Here is a 22,487-nt window from a genome sequence, read left to right on the forward strand (position 1 = left end):
ATGCATCCCAAAAAAATATTCGTGAAATACCGGTCGATTTGTTGGAGAGTGTGCCAAAATTGGACCTTGCGCATGGGCCATCTAAGGAGTGTATCTTTCAAATTATGATAAAAAACGATATTTCATTCAAACTAAAAATTGATCCTTTATTGTAACAGGTTCAAATTGAGCATAATGAAAATCGGATGAAATTTAAGTTATTCCTTCACGAATTCTCGAACTTTTGATCGAACGCTCTTCATCAAGTTCCGGACAAGTGTTGCATCACATTTTTTGGACGCTTGAGCCCAAATTTTTTTGAACTCCTGCATGTTTCCAGCTGCCTTACCAGTATTCTTGAAGACCCTCTTCACAATTGCCCAGTAACTTTCGATGGGTCGAAGCTGAGGGCAATTTGGTGGATTGATATTTTTCTCAATGAAATTTATACCGCAAACCTATTGATAGTGGTTTTAGCATAGCGAGCCGACGCTAAATCCGACCAAAACAGTGAAGGTGAACTATGCTTCTTATATAAAGGCAGCAATCTCTTCTGGAGACACTCAGATCGATAGATTTCTGCATTAACAGTTCCGGTAGTGTAAAAAATGATTGACTTCAAACCTCAGGAACATATTGCTTGTCATACCAGTACCTTTCGACCGAATTTCTCCACTTGAATCGACCTGTCCGCATCGCTCACATCCTCTCCAACGACGACAGTAAAGTATTGTGGACCTGGAAGGGTTTTCGAGTCCCCTTTACATAAGTCTCATCGTCCATCAAAACGCATGCATCCGGACACTGCAAAACACGCGAATACAATTTTCGGGTCCTTGTTGCTGCTCTGTTCTACACTTTGTTTCTAGATTTTCTGATACTTGTAAGTCTTCAAGTGATTTATCCTCTTAATACGCTGAATCATACCGACACTCGTTCCTGCTCTTTTTTGGCCAAATAACGTATTGGCATTGAATTGTTCTTCATGATTAGAGATACCACTTTCTGGTCCAGTTTCGGGTTGGAAGAACCGGGTTTTCTGCCTCTTCCTAATAGCTCATCCAAAGAATAGTGTTCCCCAAACTTATTAATGATAGTTTTAACACTGGCATGATGAATTCCAAACCGCTTCCACAATTTTACATGATTTTGTCAAAATTTGTGAAAATCTTCTCCGTCGCACAGTGGTCCAACACTGGAAAAAGACGGTCAAAAGTCTGTACTGACTTTCTCTGATTTTTAAGATCTAACGTGTCTTCGAAAAAGTTTCACAAGATTATATTACGCTTCTTTTGAAAGTGGCACCTTAATTTTCGTTTAGGGGGTAGTACCAATTTCGAAAAAAAATATTTATTTTTTCACAAAAAAAAGTTTTGTTTTCTATCTCATTTTGAAGAAAAAAACATTTGAAGTATTTTTGCTGAAGATATAAATAATGTAAAAAAAATATTTTTTTAAATATACTTACTTTATTTTAAAAACAGTTTTTTTTAATTTATCTACGCAGAATCTCCCTCTAGTGGTAAAGTGTTATAATATGCCCCCCTTAAGAAAACATTGAGATATTTCCAAGTGTATTGATATATTTTCCTCGAGAATGTATGTATTTCATTGCAATACGGATGAGGAACATAATTTTCAATGACTCCAATAGAAAAGATGAGAATTGATTGATATAAACACATTTTCCAAAACGGCCACATTCTTAGTTTTTTTCGCTCGCCTCAGACATAATGCCCCAGCAGCCGTAAAATATGTCCACAACAAATCAATGGCATGACACACAACAAAAGACATTTTATCCTACAACAATGATGCATTATGCTTCTTGAAATGTCCATAAAGTTACTGTTTTGAGATAATCAGTATGTCAAAGAAATAGCGGATAAAACATATTTTTAGTCGAAGCAAAACTTTACATCGAAAAGCTGCTAAATGAATTTTTTAGTTTTTTCATACTTTCCTGCAAACGACAACCACCAAACTTGCATAGCAGAAAGATCCTACGAAAAGATAGTGTTAATGATAAAACTTTGGTTCAGAAAAGTCTTCAATGCTTAAGAAAGGAAAGGGGGCATTTTGGCTAGCAGGGGCGCTTTATAAGACTTTCCCCTACCTAAGTATCTACTACAAAGTGCGCGAAAACACGCAAAAACAAGCAAGCTCATGCTTGCACACGCAACTTAAGCAAATTGTTGTAATTTTTGTTTTGTTTACTTTTTGACAATTAACAATATTAGAAAAAATATAGGTGGAACTCGATGCAATTTTTGAGGCCTTTTCAAAGTTAGTTTTAACCCTCAGGGTACGGACTGGGTTACCGTAACCCGAGCGAAATTTGAAAGAAGCGCCATACGAAGAGAAGTCGGCGAGGGGGGTCCGGACCAGGGGGGGAAAAACTTATAGGTACACACTATTAGAGGCCCAAGCGGCAGAGTCAGTCTCCGCTTTGTGTCCGAGCTAGACACATATAAACATTGTGCTCGGGTGTGGTACACCCAGTCCGTATCGAACGTTACAAAATCCAAAATTTCAAAAAAATTAAGTTTTAATTTTCGTCTGTTTGCCGCTGAGGAATAAAAAGGTAAGTAAGAATACGTACTCTTTACTTAATTTTGTATATTCTAACATCAAAATAACGCGTTGTACATGGTGTAAGCGAAGTATTGTAGTAGATCTGAATCACTTGAACGTACGTCTTATATCGAAATCTTTGCTGCTCGTAGTGAATTATAACTCATTAAATTTTGTTTCTTGTAATTTTTTGTTAAAGAACACGCATTAAAAACATGGCAACGCGTCGAATCACTCGAAGCGTTGTTGCTTTGGAGGAGTTGTACAAGGAAAACGAGGAGGACAGCGTTACAGAGAATGACAGTGACACCGACGACGCCGTAGGTGCGGAAGAGGAAAGTTCTCACGATTCTGAAACAGACGCAGAATCTGAAGGAGAGCCATTGTCAGGCGAAGAAGAAGCAGATGTAACTTATGTCCAAGTTCCTTTGACCGAAAAACGTATTATAAGTGCCTTAGATGTCATAAGGCGATGTGTAAAGAGCACGTAGCGAAACTGTGCTGCGAGTGCGGTAACTTTTTAATAATAAATATTCGCCTTTAACAATTATGTTTGGTATTTATTTATATGATACTACTCAACAATATCTGAGAAACATTTTTTTTACGCTCAAAGTAATTAATTTTAACCTTTATCATCATAAATCAACGAAACAACGTTTTTTCGCTAACTCAAAAAAAATATAGTTTTTGGAATAAATCAAAAAACCGTTATGGACATTTGTAAGAACTACTTTTTACCTTTCAAATGCGAGTTATACAATGTTAATATTTTTTTTTTCAAAAAGTTACAGCATTTTGAAAAAAAAAACGATTTTTACAAAAAAAAATCAAGACCCGTTCACATTTTTCATTATAATTTTTTTTTCAATCAGTTAAATGATTAATCTGACAACTCTATTATATTTTTGAGACAATTTCACACAAAATAAAAAAAAATTATTCAAATTGACAAAGTACAGCTCGATATACACCCAATCAAAGTCGCCGGGTTAGGCTAACCCTGTCCGTACTGAACGTAACTTTTTTATAGTCCGTACCCTGAGGGTTAAATTTTGAAAATCCGAAAAATTATCAAAAGTTCAACACATATTAAAAAAATGGAAAAATGTTTTCCAAACAAAATATGAAAAAGTATTGTAAAAGTACAAACCATTACGAAGAGATTTCATTTTTAAACGTGTAAATAAATTGAGTGATTGCTAAGCAACACGTTTTTTAAGACGATATGTTGATCGTGCGAGATCTCAGAGATGTGCGAAACAGCTCATACCGGTGAGCAACTTCGAACCGATCAGCTCACTAAAGGGAATCGATTCAATGTATCAGCTCATCAGCTCATTTAGATTGAACTGAAGGTTTGTTTTGAGCGCCGTTTTTTGCGCCATTTTTCTTACTCCGTTTTTCTTTCATATGCATGATCGAAATCATTGATGCACAAAGAACAATGCTATGCGAACTAACTTGTCTGCGAATTATTATTATGTCACATTTGAGAATATCTGCAAAAGTGGCATCCCTGAATGTACCTTAGCCTACTGTGCAAGAGGTAAGATTTCTTATTTACAATGGCTCATTCAATCTGTTAAAGAAGGATAGATGCACATTTGGAAGAACTGACAAGAGCTCATGCACACATTTCTTCTCATTTATAACTCTCTCTTCAAGAGACGAAGATCCGTTCAACTAGTAGCTTGTTTCCACCTTACCAGCAGGGATGCCAGGTCATTTTTTCAAAATTCTTTGATTAAGCCAAAAACCTGTCTGTGCCAAATCTGTGCACGTTTACCCGTTTCCATAATAGCTAATCGGAATCATTTTGGTAAGCAAAAAAAAAGGTCTCACTATTTTCTACCGCTCTGTAATTTTTGATGCTAAACTGTGATCAATTTTAAAAATCTGTGATCGATTTCCGAATTTGTGTAAATCTGTGACCATTTTCAGAAATCTGTGCCATTTTTCAAATCTGTTCAAAAGGTTGAAAATCTGTGAAACACAGATTAATATGTGAACCTGGCATCCCTGCTTACCAGTGCGGTGAACTGGTGAGCTGCGGTTCTTTTAAAAAGAGCTGTGAGCTGATAGCTCTTTAAAGATTCGATTCACTGGAATAGCTCAGGAGCGAATTGCAGTGAGCGGCTCACTGCAAAAGTGAGTTACAGAAATAGCAGACGCGTGACGCCCTCCGTTTATTAACCATTGATGGTTTCAGCATGGCCATAGTGAAAATGAATCACACGAATAGTACTCAGGATATTCTCATTGGAAAATAAATTAGATTAGGAATATATTTTCCTATAAGTATTGTAAATGTTTGTTACATTGAGTTGCATATTTCGGTTCGGTACAGGTTTCCTAGGTAAAAATAGGTCAAATGATGCATAACTTTTCCAGAAAAAAATAAACCTATGCATTACCTTCTACAAAATTATGGGTTTTTATATTTTCTACAACTATTTCAAACAAGGTAAGGATTAAAAAAACTTGAAACAAGTTATAATTAGAAAACTAGTTTTAAGGGGGTTGTCATAATTCAATAACTAAAACTAACTTTGAAAAGGCCTAAAAAAAAGTTTCATCGAGTTCCACTTAGATTTGTTTTATAGTATTGGGTATATCCTTTCCTATAAAATTTGTAAAAATTTGCTGCATAAAGTTGCACATTTCGCTTCGGTGTAAGGTTTTATGAAGGTTTTTAGGTTAGAAAAAGGTAAAATGTTGTATAACTTTGCCAGGAAACAACAAACCTATGCACTACCTTCAACAAAAATATGGGATTTTTAATTTCCTTCAATTATTCCAAAGAAAATGTGCATAACAAAATAACACGAAACAAGTTATAAATAAAAAACTGTTTTAAGGGGGTTGCCATAAAAACGCTTTGTATATCCGAAACGGTGCGACCTAGACTTTTGGTGTATTTGACAAAGTAAATTATTTTCAATAGTTTTAAAATTTTGTAGAAGAAAAAATTTTCTATCACTTCAGAAAAAAAAGTTATGGTTATATTTTTTGTCAAAGTAGGCCATGAACAATTAGGGATAGAATCAAATTACGCGGTATATATATTTGTAAATAATTTCTTAAAAGCAACTATATACATTAAAAGAACGGTTTGGCAGCTACTGATTTATGTCCACGTTTTTATTGATTCGAACCACTGTGCGTTGGGATCGAAGGTTCTTCAACAAAAAACACAAAACGCTGATAAGATGGCAAACATTTAACATATTATACATAGAAGGATATTGAACAGCTACTATAGAAATTGAATGCTTCAAGGCCACAAACACTGAAGTCGTCTGGTGAAAACATGGAAAAAGGAAAACATTTTCATGACAATGGCCCTGAAAATTTTCAGATGTTAATTGGATTGAAAATGACATAAAATTTTTCTCGAGATAATTCCGTTCACCGTCGAACCGAATTTCGAAACTTTCTGTAAATAACACAGTAAGTTGACTCGAAGGACAATGTGTTCTGAGCACACATACCATCAAAATACTCAAATTTAAATAGTTTTTGATTCATGATTTTTATAAATCACCATTTGTATTCGTAGTATCTTAAAGCATGTTCTAAAATTGATCATACAACGTAGCGTCAGACAATATCATTTTGACTATAAACGATAGACTTTAGTAAGTTTTACATTGCATAATTTGTTCAGCGGTGCATGTTTTTTCGTTACTGTAGGACAATAAATTTTCCAGTTTTCCTTGAAAACTCCGGCCTACACCAAAGTCCGAAACGTTGGGCAGTAAACAGCATTCGTTTGTATTCTTAGACTGATAAAGTTGTTTTTCCAGATTCCCCACAATTATCACCCCAGTCGCAATCAAACATAACCTCAAAATACTCAACTATACGATGCTGATGTCTCAAGATTTATCGAGCAATCCTCGATAAATCTTGAGACATCATGTTCTAATATTCCCTTATATGTATGTAGCACCCATACAGGATACTTTTTTAAAAGTGTGTTTTCATATGAATTTAAGCGAATTTAAGTTGTGACTACTAATTTTTCTGACAGTGTTCTGATCATACTTCCAAACTTTATTGAAATTGGTTCCACATATTTCCACATTTTCGAGATATTGATACTTGAATATGTAGTATTTAATAATTAAATTGCTCGAAAACTTTTTAGTTTGTGAACTTAAAAATATGCAACCTTTAACAAAAACATGTATTTTGATAAATAAAATATAATTGTAGAACATCCGAAAATTCTAAAAATTCATTGAAAAAAGTTATAATGGAAAAACTTGATCGTGGAGGTCTCCAATAAACAATGCATCATATCTCGACACCAATGCATTTTAAAGTGTTCATGTCTTCAGCATGTTTTCTTGTTTCAATATGATCTACAACTTTTCAAAAGACATAAATACTATGTCTCTTATTGTATGCAAAATAATTATTTTAACTCACTTGTAGGTGGATTAATGACAACTTTGATTATATTAAAAGAAGCGGACTATTTCAAACAGAAATTCTTCTGTAGACATGAAAGCTCCAAAGCTGTTTTGACATGTTTGGGACCACTGTGCCTAGCTAAGTTTACATGTTTTTTATCAAAATGCATTGATAAACCAACACACGTAATTGTTTCGAATCCATCGTTTTGAGACTATCATGAGTAGCGTTACTTAACTCATCAGAATGTTATGGTATCTGATCTGTATCTTGACAGGTATCTGAAAAATAACACGGAAACTTTGAAAACTGATTATAAGCAGTTCAAGTTTACCTGGTATGGTAGCGAAAGTAGCTCCAGATAGAAGAGCTACTTTCGGTTCGTGAAATTTTTTTTGAAAGATTCCGAATGCTCAAATGACAACTGGCCAATAAAACAAACCTGAATTGATATCAAATGATGGATATATTTTTTGCAGTACGATTTTCTATTCATCCCGGTAGAGCAAGAAAGCTATTCCCTGTGATGAAGTCCATACCACTGCCCGTATCTTCAGTGCAAATCCACTTCATTATTATCGGTTTTGCGCAGTGCATTTCTATGAAATTGCCTACTAGTGTTGTTTTGGGCTACGTAGGGTGCCCCACTCGACATGTTTTTTTTGTTTGTTTGTTTTGCAATATGTTTTCCCATAGCCACCAATCAAACCTTCCGCGATCGGTGATCACTAAGATGTTGGGATCGGAACTGGATTAAACAAATTATCCGATTGGAAACAAGTTCAAGTGAGGCTTGTAATTAACCATGATAATCAGAAAGCCCTCAAGTGGATGATTGTTTCGTAAACCGCAGTTCCAATTTCTATGTTTATTAGCCTGTAGCAATTATTATGTTTCCATTGCTTTTCCTAATAAATGCAAATCATGTTAGTTTTCTCGTACCGAAAAAAAATTCGTTATCCAGGCGAAAGTTTTCAAGCAGATGCGGTTCCCAAGACTGTGTTTTAGTGTAGAGGTTCCCGGTTAGAGAATACTGAACTCTATCTCACATTGCTACGAAACTATTTTATCATGCAATTATCATGTCTTTCTCGTAGAAACCATTTGCCAATCCTGTCGTAATTGTTCTCATCTAGAACAGTCCACTTTGCACTAAGACACATTGCAAGTGAGAGAATCCGAAAGTGCTCCGATGACCGTGCCCTTGAACACCCTACTACTGTCTGTTTTATTTCCCTATTGATAATTATAATTCTGAATTCCATTGTTCCACGTTCGAAGTGGCGAATTCTCCTGCGGGATACTTGGAAGTGTTCGCATTTCTATAACGTTTTTTGTGCGGCCCTTGAAACGATCCACTAGCCAACTGTTGTGGTCAGAACGTAAAGTGGGGATCATTTCGATCTTCAAGCCTTCAAGCAGCGTTGAGTGGAGTGAAAATTCTTACGAGAACACTTTCCAATTCCAATCGTTCCCTAGCTTCAACATAGTTTTTTTTCTCTTTCTTTCCAGAATTGCGGCCGGCTTTCCAGATTCAAGAACCTGTTTGCTCCACCAGAAACTTCAAATGCTCAACATTTGCATGGAACGCCGGAGGATCCGTGAGGGAGGATTACCTTTCGCCATGACCGGTGCTGGACCGGTAAAATCCCACGAGCTGGGCCACGAATCGGAAGATGAGTTCTTCGATTGTTCGGACGATGAGCGTGACCAGAATGGTAAGCTCCCAACTGCATTACTGTTTGAGTACGTGTAAAATGTTTGTTTTCGAAAACATGATTTGTTTTTGGGAAGATTTCAATGGGTTACTTTACTATTCGGCCTAAATATCTGAACCGATATAAGAATAACAAAATACGGTTATATCCAGATTACTAGAAGTTAGAGTTTGAGGAAACAAATATTTTTTCTTCGTATTCGACGTTTTTGTCTTTCTCACTGTGAAACCCGATTTTAGAACCGAGGCACGGAGGACCAAGTGTCATATACCATTCGACTCAGTTCGTCGAGTACGCAAAATGTCTGTGTGTGTATGTATGCGTGTGTAAGAGAGAGAAAAATATGTGCACTCACATTTCTCCGAGCTGTCTGAACCAATTTTAGAAAATTTGGGCTCAAATGAATACTTGTACTATTGTCCCAAAGAATTGTTTTTTTTTTTAATTTGGTATGGATCTGACTTCCGGTTCTGGAATTACAGAGTGACGAGTAGAAAAACTCCAAATTCAAAAGTTTACCTTCATAGAAAAAGATGTAAGGATGATCAAATTTTTCAAAAATGGTAAATTAATTCCTCTGGTTTACAGGTTTTGTAAGTTAAAAACCACACAAACTCTTATCGGATATATCGGTTCCCAGAATCCGGTACCTAAAGTACCGGAAATAATGGTCAAAACCTTCAAAATGGATCAAACTCACTTTACTAATAAAATAAAAAGCCCAAATAAAAGTTAATCCTGAACTACAGGGAGAAATGTGTTTCAAATTTCAAACCGTCACTTACGTCGTTTTCGCTCGAGAAAACTGAAACTGACCCAGGATAGTTTCATCAAACAAACACTTCTAACGAAACTGTGTTGGGTTCGCACTAAGCAACGGGGGCTTGAGCAAACCTGATATAAAAACCTGGTTCGAAAGTGACTCGATGTTCAGTTCAACATCATCAAAACTGGCTTCAAGCTAACGGTTTGACAGCAGTTAGAGTGGAAACTTGATTAGGTTTGATATCAAGGAAAAACGACATTAGACCGATGCTCCAAAAAACTGCAGAAAATCTTTTCATTTTGGTGCGAAAATAATTCGAATTTAGGGTTTGCTAGTTTGAAACAAGTCGGATTACTGGGATGAAGAACTGTGAAGAAACCAGCAGAGAGTTGATTATGAAGTATTTTACCATTACTATTATTTTACCTACAATTCCACTGGACATGCTTAGCATTTACATCCCTTATTACGAAAAATTTCGGTCGATATCTTGTGAGTTTTTGCAAATCGCATTTAAAGAAATTTAATTGTTCGCCGGTGCATTGGAATGGCAAATATGCTCCAGCGATGAAATAAAATCCATGAATGGTTGCAACTTCGGTTCCCAAGCTTTCAATAACTTTAGTATTGAAAGAAGGTGAAATTCGATGTTTAATTTGTCGTTGGACAAAATTGGCAACTCCACCACCCATTCCAGTAAACCTGTCAAATCGATGAACCACATAATGTGGATTACTTTTCAATTTGACATTTGGTTTAAGAAAAGTGTCTGTCACAATGGCAATATGAATTTTGTGAACTTTGAGAAAATTATAAAATTCATCTTCACTCAATTTCAAAGATCGAGCATTCCAATTTAAAATATTCAAATAATTATTTAACATCACTGTTAAATATTAAATTCATTATAATATTATTTGCAAATTGCCATCCGATTTGAAATGCTTCAAAAAGTGATGAAGTCAAATTCATTTGGATGATCATTTGAAAAAGTTGATCTTGTAGGTAGATCATTTTATTTTCAGTTCGTATCGCCTAAATCAACTTCATTCAAAGAAGCAAATGGCATTTAATTAATAAATTGTTTTCGTTAGAAGATGAACTGCAAGGCCGTCCTGTGTTTTGATTATTTACATTAGAAGAATTAAGTGGTAGATTTCTACCTGTTATACTAGCATAACTGACATTAGAAGAAGATGATGACGAGGTTGTTCTACCTGTCAATAAATTGTTTTCGTTAGAAGACGAATTGGAAGGCGTACCTGTTTTTTGTTTTAAATTCGAAGAAATAAGTGCCTTAGAAGAATCAGGCGTGGCATTTTTAACGGTTTTTTGATTTTCAGGTATGTTCTGTAAATTTAAGGTCGTTGATTTGACTTGTTGTATAAGCGAACGAGCGTTTAAAATTTTTTCCCTGACAGGACATTTCAAATAATTGGATTTATGATTTCCATCGCAATTTGAACATGAAAATTTATCAGTGGTTTCATTCATTGGACAAACGTCGTTCGAATGCGATTTACCACAATTCAAACACCGTATATCCATATGACAATTTTTGGTTCCATGGCCGAAGCCTTGACAACGACGACATTGCGTTAAGATTGCAATACGATTATGCCGTTTATAATGTTCCCAATGAATTTTAATGTGGAAAATGAAACGTACTTTTTCTAAAGTTTTCAAATTGTTTACATCACTTCGATTGAAGTGCATTAGGTAAAGTTCATGGGAATTTCTAGAGCGTGGTTTAGAAGTACCATGCGCTCTTTTTTTTCATAAGTCAAACTTGGGAAGGGGCAAAACCAAGCAATTCTTTTATTTCATTTTTAATTTCATTAAAACGTTGATCATTTGATAAGCCTTTCAAGACAGCCTTGAAGGGTCTGTCTGATTTTATATCATATGAATAAAATCTATGAAGTTTCTCTGACAAATATCGAATAAGACGTTCGTAATCTTCCAATCCATCAACCAAGACTCGACATTCTCCTCTTCGTCCGATTTGAAATGAGACTTTTACTTCCGGGAGCAAAGTAGAAAGCTCAATCCGGAATGCTTTGAAGTCGGAAATCATCACCGTCACTGGTGGCATAGATTGATGTTTCTTCCCAGAACGACAAGCGTCCATTTTGGGAATTTACTTCTATGTCGCTACAATCGGATTCAGGAAGAATCTCGTAAATATTGTTAGACGGCATAGAATCAACGGAAGGGAAATCCGTCCGTTGTCTTTTATTTTTACATTCAGAATGTATAAGATCGTGAATGTTATTAGAAAAATGTTGAATAACGGATTGTGATTTATTCCGTATTGAATTATTTTTAGCCTTAGGTTTGTTCCCTTTCCAGTTGGACGCAGGCTTGTTTGAAATGAGTGAAATTTTAAATTAAATTAACTAGGCTAAATTAGTCTTCGATTAGACTCCTAGTTTGGAAAAGTCTTGATAAAGAGTGATTTTGTGGTAGTCTTAATAAAGACTGATTAGTTCGAAGAATAGTTCTTTGAATAGCAAGCCTTAAAAAAGGCTAAATAATTTCTTAGTCACTCTAATATCACTCTTTATATCACTTAGTCACTCTAATATCACTCTTTGTATAGCCTTCAATTTTTTCAGGAGCCAAGAGCTATACGCGTGCGGCGCGAACGACTGTTCAACACCGACTGATTTTTGATCGTGAATATCTCTTGTTGTATCTAACGAATCAACATAATTTTTGCTATATGCCATCGGAAATATGATCACAATTTTATGATAAAATATTCAGTTGTGTGACATAATCTCAAATAATTCAAAATTAAACTTTTCTGGAATGTTTGGTATAAACGAGTATCAAAGAGGATAATAGCTAATAGCTTAGTGATATGTGAAGGGATTTATATAATCTAACTACCAATAGAATCGAAATTTCTCAACTTAAGCGTGTATATAAATAGCTTTGAAGTATATCAATAGTACAGTATTGAAAAACCTGTCTCATTTGACCCATGTCAACACCAGCCAATCAGAACGCGTTCTGAGGAAGAGAACAAAATATCTGCTGCTGTACAACAAATTGTTCGAGGTAAATGTTCATAACAGTGTTTAATATCGTAGTGAGTTCCACAATTTGGTCCTTCTGAAAGGCAGGAATGAATCCCGTACAGCATCCGGACAGTTTCTTTCAATGAAATGCAAATCCGAAATGAAATAATCGACATTAAAATTCTGTATGCGGCTATTTTTATAGCCGTTAGGACCGCCCATTAGTGAAAAAGCTACAAACGAAATCAGGTAAAAACAAACCTATCAACAAAAATTTTATCAGTTTGGATTCTATCGCCACTGCAAGCAGATGTATTTTGTGTCGTTTGCAAAGCTATTTTCGCTTCCAACAAGAGCGATTACGTCACAGCTGCCAGTCATTTGCATTGGTGAAAAAGCAACGGTGGAGAGCATTACACAAAATCAGCCGTTCTAACGGCTCTAAAAGTTTTTTAAAGAACTATTAGGATTTGTTGTTCGCAAATCGAAAGAAAATATCCTCAGTTTAGTGCAAATCTAGAACAGTTTGGTTAGATTTGTGCACTTTTCGCTGTGTGAAATTCACAGTAATCTAGATCAAGTGAAACCTTCTTTGTTTTTGCGAAAAATGTGGAAAAGGGGAATGCTTGCATAATTCATACAATTGATCAACTAATTGATATTCGGAAGTGTTAAGGAACATGTCAGTTGTTTTCGTATTCACGACATCCAGTTATGTCTCTAACATTACCCACCCGCCTTTTTTTAAAATCGTTGAAGATGAAGATACTACAATTTTTTCTCTAAGTTTGATTCAATACTATTCCAATTTATGCGTCATACTACTTCTTGGACATACGAACTGTTTTGGGTTATGCTGGTCCCTGAATATGGGTTGTCGCACGTTCAGATTCAAAGGTATAATTTTATGATTTCATACAATTTCTCTATTCGACCCGACTTGGTGTTCCGAAAGTACAGGGTAATGAGTGATGGAAATTTTAAACTGCCATTCAAAACGACAATCAGTGAAATAAATTCATGAAAACTAAAAGCACCGAGAAATAGTCATGTAAAAAACACATGCGGACCGATAAAAGAGGTATCATCTCACAGGATTTTTTTATTATCATGTAATGTTTGGTACTTTTTATTTTGAACACGTTTTCAATTCTAGTTTTGAGGGGACGGGTATAGCGTGATGGGTAAGTCTATGCATTTCACGCAGCCCACCTGGGTTCGATTCCCAACCCCGCATATAGGGTCAGAACATTTTTCTGGTCCGAAGAGGCGAATGACCTTAAGGTTAAAACCTCTATAATCGAAATAAAAAAAAAAAATTCTAGTTTTGAGTGCCTTCTTGTCATGCAATTATTAGATTTTTTGTTGTATTACTGTAATAAAAATATTCTCGTACTTTGCATTCCAGAATCCAAACGGCGCCACGCAGCGTGGAACCAACCGGCCGGACGTCTCTCGAAGCTGGGTAAAATGCTGCTGGTCGATTCCGATGAACCGCTCTACATTCCGATAACGCAAGAACCGGTGCCGAAAACCGAAGACCAGCTGGAGGATGACGCAGAGGTGATGCTAAAACTGGGACCCGGCAGTGAGCTGTGCACCCAAATGATGAGCGCATCACTGCTTTCGGACATGGAGAGCTTCAAGGCCGCGAATCCGGCTGGCAAGCTGGATGATTTCATTCGCTGGTACAGTCCAAGAGATTGGATCGAAGAAGATGCCGACGAGAGGGATCCTTTTGGGCGGAAGGGCCATTTGAGCTCGCGAATGATGATTCCTGGTAATACCTGGCAGACGGTATGGGAAAATGCTAGACCAGTCCCGGCTAGACGACAGAGACGATTGTTCGATGATGCTAAAGAAGCGGAAAAAGTGCTCCACTATTTTGAATCTAGAACCATCGGACAAATCGCGCAGCTGACAATGGCTCCACTGTTTCATAGCTCGATCAAAATCTTATCGAGTCAAGCTGCAGTCGATGCTGGACTAATTCCCTGTTTTGCAGAGAACATGGATAAAATCATTAGTGCATGCTGTAAACTTTCGCGGGAAAATTGGGTTACCGGTGCACCAACCCCACGTGGAAATTCATGGGTTAAGTATGAAGCTCTGCTTTCGGATATCACCCAACAGGAAAATCTGATTATCCAAGTACGCAGTTTGAGAAAAAAGCTGTTCTCCGAAGATGTCGCCCTTACACCCGACGAGCAGGGCGCACTGGATAACGCAGCAGTCGAACGGGAACTTTTATCTCAACTGCTGAAAGCTTTCGAATGCGAGCTTGACGGTGCGGCGAAAAGCACGGTTGCAAAGCGTGTTCTGAGCATGTTCACCGAGGCGAAGAAAGCCGCGAATGAACAGGCAAATGAACAAACTGTTGCGCTGGTAAGCTTTATGCTTGCGGATGGGGCATACATTGTATGCTTCCTTGGTTTGTTGCGGCCACGTGCAACGATTTAATGCGGTTTTTATCTGTTCCATTTCAGTGTTTGCCTGATCCTGTCGAGAAGCAATTTACAATGAGACTTGGTGGTCAAACTGTCAACAAGGGCTTGGGTTCGCCACAGTTCATGAGGTACGCACAGTTATTAATGTTTCGATGCGTGTCATTACACAATTTCATCTATTTGCAGGGCAATTCTAACTAACAACGAATTTCGTCTATGTGGAGCATTCAGCCAAAACACAACATTTTACTAAACGAAGAAGATTGCATCTGATTCCATTTCAATATTAAATAACATGTATTTCAATTACATTTATTAACATGATCTTAATAAAGTTGCATCAATTACAACCATTCATAAATATTGACCTGTCGTGATGACAAGTATGGCCCTCAATGACACCGCACTAAACGAAGAAAGTTAGAAGAAACTCCACAGAATCGAACCACTGCAGCTTTAATACCATTTCAGATTCAGCTCACACAATTCCTTACCCTTCCGGGGAACTCCAAGCGTTTACACCAGCGTGACAATGAGCTACGCCACCGAATCCAGTTACCCACTTTACGTGTACGGACGGTATCACGTCAGAAAGTCTCCTCCGATTACCCTCAAGCAGAACCGAAAGTGTGGGATTGAGACAGCTTACTCGTTACTTGAATTTTGATGAACGCTTGAAGCATGTATACCCCGAGAGGAGAAAAAACTACTTCTTGGCAAAGTCAAACACAAGCCCCTCACGTTTCGGTGTCACGTGTTGAAGAATGGAGAAAAAAATTCTTCAGCCGCATTGATCATAAGAGTTGTAATTGGTGTTTAACATAGTCATTGATTATTTAAATAAAGGCTCCTGTTGCGGAGTGAAGTATCGCTTTGAATATTTTGTGGATAAACATTTCCACAAATGGGAAGCAAGTCATTTGTTAAGAGTATCTATCTGGGGCGGTAAGTTCCTTGAAATATAGCACATTTCACATTGTAGTATATTAGTTATAAAATTTTAGTAATTTAGTTAAGAAATATGAAGAATTATGGAGACCAACTACGGGGATAACAGAAAAAAGTGTTATATCATAAAAAATCTCTAGGAAATTTTCTAATATTTATTCCAGTTGTCAAAATATTGGGGGGACAAAAAGTGTCTTGCCTACGAATTTGAAGATACAATACTCCTCTTTACATACGAAGATACAATACTCCTCTTTACATTCTATATGGAAGGAATAAATCCTACAGCTCTCAACTTCAAAAAATTCTAGAGTTTCCAAAATTTTCAAATTTCGAACAACGATTTATTGTAAAATTTGATAGCATTAATGTTTCCCACACCCTCATTGAACATAACTCAAAAAAGAGTGACACATCACTCAAATTCATAAAAAGTGCACGTACTCTAAACTTGAGTTACCACCTATCTACTCATTTTTGAGTTAAGGGACGAAATTGTCAAAACTTGAGTAATTTTTACTCAAAATAAATATTTTGTTCAAAATTTGAGTAAGTTCAACTCAAAATTTGAGTTCCTTGCTCTCAAAATGAAGAAACTTTTCTTCGTTATTTTCATATACAAAGTTATTCTTCTTTCTTTTGAATGCGCAAAATAGTGATTCAAAACCGTTTCCTTTTGAACGGTTTGGAGTCAAAATTGAATTATTTTGATATCCCTATGTTGGGCCTTTCACTAAGCATAATTGAAACCACAAAACATCGATGATTGACGTTGATTCATGTTTTCAAAACCGGATCTAGAAACGGCAATGGAAAACGACGTATTCTTGCACTCTTTATTTCGATAAGAATATTCCGAGAATGAAAACGCACTGAACTGCAAGAAGTATTTGTTTCACTCAAATGTTTAAAAACTCATGAACTTGTTTTTGGGTTTCACTGTGCAGAAGAAGGTTACTGTCAGGCCCCACTAAGAAAGCGGTTAGATCTTTTTGAGTGTTGATCGTTTGTTGAACGACATACTAAACGAAATACTCGTTCAGTTTGTTGGAAAGGTTTGGTATTGTTTTTTTTTCGTACGAAAATAAAGTGAAAGTTGGATGTTTTACTCATATAAAAAGAAAATGTGTTTTTATTCTACACCAAGTAGAAGTATTTTACAGATATATTGTGTTTATTTGAAAAAAGAGATAGTTGGTAACATCTAAAATTATCCAGTAAAACTAGTTTACCGGGCTTTAAGCGCAATGGTTCAACAATGGGCCTCTGTCTGCCGAGTTCGTTGAACGATAAAAAATGGCGCACGATTCTAAGGTTTGTTCCAAAATCGGCAAAAACAAAACAACAAGCGTCTGATCGCTACATGCGTCGTAACCATGACAATGTTTGTTAATGTTTGAAAAAAATATCAAGTTACAGTACGAACTATATTGAACAATTTTGCTGCATATTCAGTGATTCTTAAATTAATAAAGTTGAAATTTCTTACAATTTATTTAGTTTGTTATTGTATCGCTCCACGATGCATTAAAGTCAATTGACGTAAACATATATTTGTTTCTTTTCTAACTGTTATTGTTTCCATGGCATTTTGCCGAAGTTAGTCGACATTTATTAACAAAGGGTCAATAAAATTACCTTATTACTGAGCCTACTTATTCATGATTACTGACCCAACATTTTTCAATGTGTCGTATGATACATTGTAATTTTCAGTCTATCTTTGGTTAAATACCGAAATCTCGAAAACTTCAAGTCTAGGACTGTAGGCTTAGAGATATATCTGCAAATATTCATATGTGTACTGAGGGAAACGGACTGTGCAAATAATTTTCCAGTAGGAATCAAGAATAAAATGCGCAATATAATTGCATACATTTCGTCGTATACTTATAATTTCGTCAGATATAAGACAAATACAAATTAAGGTGAACAGAGTCTATGTTTTTGAATCACGTGCTCGTTGTTTTGAAAATTTTCACACAAAAACTTTGTGTTGTAAATAAGGGTCAGTAAAATTTGGTGCTTGTATGATTGCATATCAATAATAAAGTATTTTGACGACTGACTGAACTGCGTAATACAAAATATCGATCATTCAAAATTTTGGTTTTCTTGTTTTACATAGTTCTCAAACAACTTCTTGGCGCAGTAGTTTGAATCGATAGAGGTTTGAACTTAATTAACTATCTGCTAAACTGTTGATCCGATACACATAGTTTCTTCGAATAACTCATTCACAAAAGTATTCCTCGTGATTTGATCACAAAAATGTGCAAAGACTACTACGATGAAAGTTTATTTCAACAACTTGTTTCGCTTAAGAACAAATTCAGCAGCTAGAAGTTCTATATGGAAGATCTATAATAGAACAGAAAGTGGAACAAACGTATCCCGTTCTAGTTTTATTTATTCGACCAGTTCTTGTGTCAAATTTAAAACAGGTCTATGATGCCGCTCTATTTTTTTGTATATTTGAAACACAAGTAAAACACTGCTGGGGCTGCCAGTTTTTCTTGTTATAAAATCCAGATTTAAATTTTGTAAGTGTCATTAATTATACATCTAGAACTAAAACACTACTGAAGATAGAAAACAGATGATTTCTACAAAGTTTGTGAACGTCTGAGCTTGAGCTTGAGCTTGAGTTTGAGAGACCACCCCTGGTTGCTACTCCGTTACTGATCGGGATTAGCTGAAATTGTACAGGGAATTTCTGGATGATCCGACCTGGGACTGGTAAATCATCCTTCAATGTACATCTTCTGGTAATTCCAGAATTCATTGAACAGTACCGGCGCCGGCCAGGCCCGATCGTAGATCGTCTAAGGAATGGGAAGGGATGTTAGTCCAACACTTGTTCTTACTAGAGGCCGTATATACTACTGCGCAGTCCATAAGTGTCACGGGAGAAGGATATTTGTTAGTATAAATGTCAGCATTCGCGCGCGAGCAAGTATGTTCCGGTTTCAAAATGCTTATATAATGCTGTTTCAAAATCTTATATAATAAACGTCACATCACATATACGCATTTCGAATACAATTTATATTCTTCTTCAGTGTGTTAGGTTTGTTTAGTTACTGTTTTTCAGTATACCGATATATGTTATCTATGCTACTTTGTGATATTAACGGATTTCTACAATAGTTGATTTTTATCATTCAATTTATAATCTTGAAAGACATGCAATAACACGGAAGAAGAAAACATACGAAATAAATTTTGTCTCCCTAACTAGCCGGAAATTGATAACTGAAGAGATAATTTAGTAAAATAGAGTAATCAGAAGTGAAACGTTGAATATATCTGATAACTGAAAGGAAAATGTAACTCTGCAATTGTCGCCTTTTACGACATGGAAGCAGGAACCCAGTGGATCTATTTTTGGCTCATTTTTTTCCGCCGGATCCCACACGGCATCTAGGCTGGTAATGTCCGGAGAAAGATAATAGGTACTATCAATCTCCTAGTGAACCCCAGCCCCTTCTACAAAGTTTTAGAACGTCTGACAAGAAAAAAACGTTGCCGAAAAAAATAAAGGTCTAATGAAAAAAGTTTCGGATATGTCAAGCATTTTCGAATTTGAATTCTATGTCTACTGTGTTGGATACAATTATTAAAAACATAAAAATTCATATTTCTGTTGAAAACCGTGGCCTTTTCTTCACAAAAGTATTTAACATTTTAACTTTTAAATACATTAACTTTTACTACTTTGGTCGCAGACCAAAATGCACGTATTTATACTTTTTGGAAAACTTTAATCAAGTAATATAATGTTACAAAGTGAATAATCTGGCCCTTTTTAAATTGAATAAATAGAATAACGAAATATAGGGTGCCTTTTTAACAATTTTCTCCCGAAAACACGTGCTTAAACGACTGTTTTTAGGTTCATTGAAATGAGTTTTTGAGAAAATGTTAAAAAATTGGAATTAGCTACACTATTTGATGCAATGATGTACTGATATCACGTTTCTTTTAAATATCATATACTCACTAATTGGTATCAATACTGTCCACTGATGGTGTTCACCAACGACGACAAGCAACAAGACAACTGTAAATAAGCAGATTGGAACCTCTTTTGACAGTTCAATTGGAATCATGACAATGTCTCCGCGGATCTCTGGTTATGGGATCACTAAATCTTCGTAACTGTGACAATGTTTGTTCATCTAGAATCAACCTTAAATTACAATATGAAAGAAATTACGGAATTTGATATGAACGAATATTTTATGCTGTTTCCTTGCTGAATTTAAACGAAACAGATAGATAAACTTATTTTTTTGCTACAGGTGTGATACACTGGGGTCTCCTTTTACGCTGTTTTTCTAATGCGGTTTCTTTTTACGCGGATATCCGAAGTTACGCATTTTTCGCAAAGTTTTTTTTTACGCGATACGTATTCCCCGCGTAAAAAGAGAACTCAGTGTACTGCACAAGCAAACAATCGCGAACATTGAAAAAGTCACACAAATACAATTGCAAGCTGTGGTAGAATTTTTGTTATACACATTACGAGTTCTTTTTCCGAATATCTCTGGTTTTACGATTTAAATTAAACATTTAAATTATACATGAAAATTATCAGACTATTCTATCTTGAGTTTATGTTTAGAAATACTGTATAAAAATTTAAAAAACTTGACAGATGTGAGTAATATATTATGAAAAAAAATTTCAGGTTTTTACTCATACTTTTCAAATCTCACAGCAAATTTTTAGATGTGTCACTTTCATTGAATACATCTTTGAATTAAATTAGTTTTGAACAAACTCTTAAAGAGTACATCTAGTGCAATGCAGATGAAATTGCCTTATATCAATGAAAAGGTGTTATCGTATAATTTGACAATTTAAATATTATATTTTTTTTTGTCAGGCTCGAATTCCTAGCATACACGGATGCAAATCCATTACCGGTAAATTAAATTTCGCGTAAATTGAATAAAACATCGCGTTATTTAAAATTTTTCGCGTAAAAAAAGGTTTTTCAAATTTCATTAGATTCTAGTGTAAATGACATGAACAATCCTACTACGTCCGATGCTTTAGCGCCTGAGGACCTTCTGAGTATGTTCTGAGACTAAGAAAATGCTTAAGAGGTGTTCCAAGATCCAAGAACTACTTGGAGTATTGTACATTTTTTGCACGTGGTTCATATTTTTAGAGCGACACATTGCTTACTTGTCTATTTATAGCTGTTACAGGTAGGTTCTCAGTCGTCCAAGAACTTCAGTGAAAACAGGTCTTAAGATCTATACGAGTCTTCAGCACACCGAGAATGATAAGTTCATTAATGCACTTTGTTACATTAGTAGATCTGAAGGCCTTAACTCCAGGATATTTTCGGATGGACCATCGGTTACGTTGGTAGACCTTAAGGCCTTTTCCGAGGAGGTTTTGGAAGAGCAATTTCAGATCTTATCACAGTATGTTAATTTTCTGTAAATAGTACTACGAGTACATACCGCACTCAATAGTTATATAAAAACGATTACATACAATATGTTTTCCAGATAATTCTTGGATGCCCACATTCTTATTTAGATTCTTTGAAACTAAACAATTCATTAATGTACATTTCACAATATTCAATTCCCTGAAGCATGTCACAGCATGTGGTTGGTAAACGACTGGACAATGCGCAATTCAGGTCCCAATGTGGTTCTTAGCCTCTTGTCCAGTAACTCCTATCCCTACCTCCCCGCGGTGCCGGCTGGGGTACGAGTAATCATAGGAAAGATCGGGTAACCAAACCCGGTGGGACCTTGGTCGTATGCTGACAGGGAAGGGAGGGCTTGCTTTCTCTTTACAGAGAGAGAGTCTACCCGAGCGTCTGTTCCCCATGTTGGGGCGGCTCAAAACAGCGTCTGTTCTCCATGTTAGGAGCGGCTGATTACGGTCCTTGTGTCAGTGTGGGACTCTAAACAGTGCTGACACGATGGCCCTCCGGCGAGACAGGAGGTTGGTGCAGGCCTAACAAGCCGTCCGGAAAACATTTGTTACGAATAATCAGGATATAAATACGACTCGGTATAATTGGCAAAGACCTACGCGACGAAATAAGGACTACGATTGGAAGCTTGGCACATGGAACTGCAAATCGCTTGGCTTCCCTGGATACGACCAAATGCTGCATGATAAGCTTCTAATCCGCGGCTTCGATGCCGTAGCACTACAAGAACTTTGTGGGACGGGACATAAGGTGTGGAAAAGTGGGCATCGAGCGGCTACCTTCTACCAGAGCTGCGGCACAACCAACGTTCTAGGAACGGGATTTGTAGTGTTGGGCAAGATGCGCCAGCGCGTGATTGGGTGGCAGCCAATCAGTGATAGAATGTGCGTGTTGAATATCAAGGGCCGTTTCTTCAATTACAGCATCATCAACGTGCACTGCCCACATGAGACGAGACCCGATGACGAGAAGGAAGCATTCTACGCGCAGCTGGAACAAACCTACGACAGCTGCCCACGGCGAGATGTAAAACTCGTCATCGGCGACATGAATGCTTAGGTAGGCCGGAGGCAATGTACAGACCCGTGATCGGCCTGGAGAGCCTGCACGCGGTAACAAACGACAACGGTCAACGATGCG

At 36.5% G+C, this 22,487-nt stretch overlaps 1 protein-coding gene across 2 annotated transcripts in view; it reads left to right on the forward strand.

Moving 5' to 3' along the window:
• Nucleotides 1–15,282, forward strand: part of LOC131430237 (rab3 GTPase-activating protein catalytic subunit) — a 507,058-nt gene extending 491,776 nt beyond the window's left edge. The window contains exons 2-5 of one of the 2 annotated variants that reach the window (XM_058595027.1): nt 8,488–8,693; nt 13,894–14,903; nt 14,972–15,060; nt 15,119–15,282. In XM_058595027.1, coding sequence (XP_058451010.1) covers nt 8,488–8,693; nt 13,894–14,903; nt 14,972–15,060; nt 15,119–15,185 — 1,372 coding nt within the window. In that variant the 3' untranslated portion in view covers nt 15,186–15,282. The remainder of the gene's footprint in view (nt 1–8,487; nt 8,694–13,893; nt 14,904–14,971; nt 15,061–15,118) is intronic. The other variant, XM_058595029.1, reaches the window with a different exon arrangement.
• The last annotated feature ends 7,205 nt before the right edge of the window (nt 15,283–22,487 follow it).

This window comes from Malaya genurostris, chromosome 2 (assembly GCF_030247185.1).
Source record: "Malaya genurostris strain Urasoe2022 chromosome 2, Malgen_1.1, whole genome shotgun sequence".
NCBI classification, from domain to species: Eukaryota; Metazoa; Arthropoda; class Insecta; order Diptera; family Culicidae; genus Malaya; species Malaya genurostris.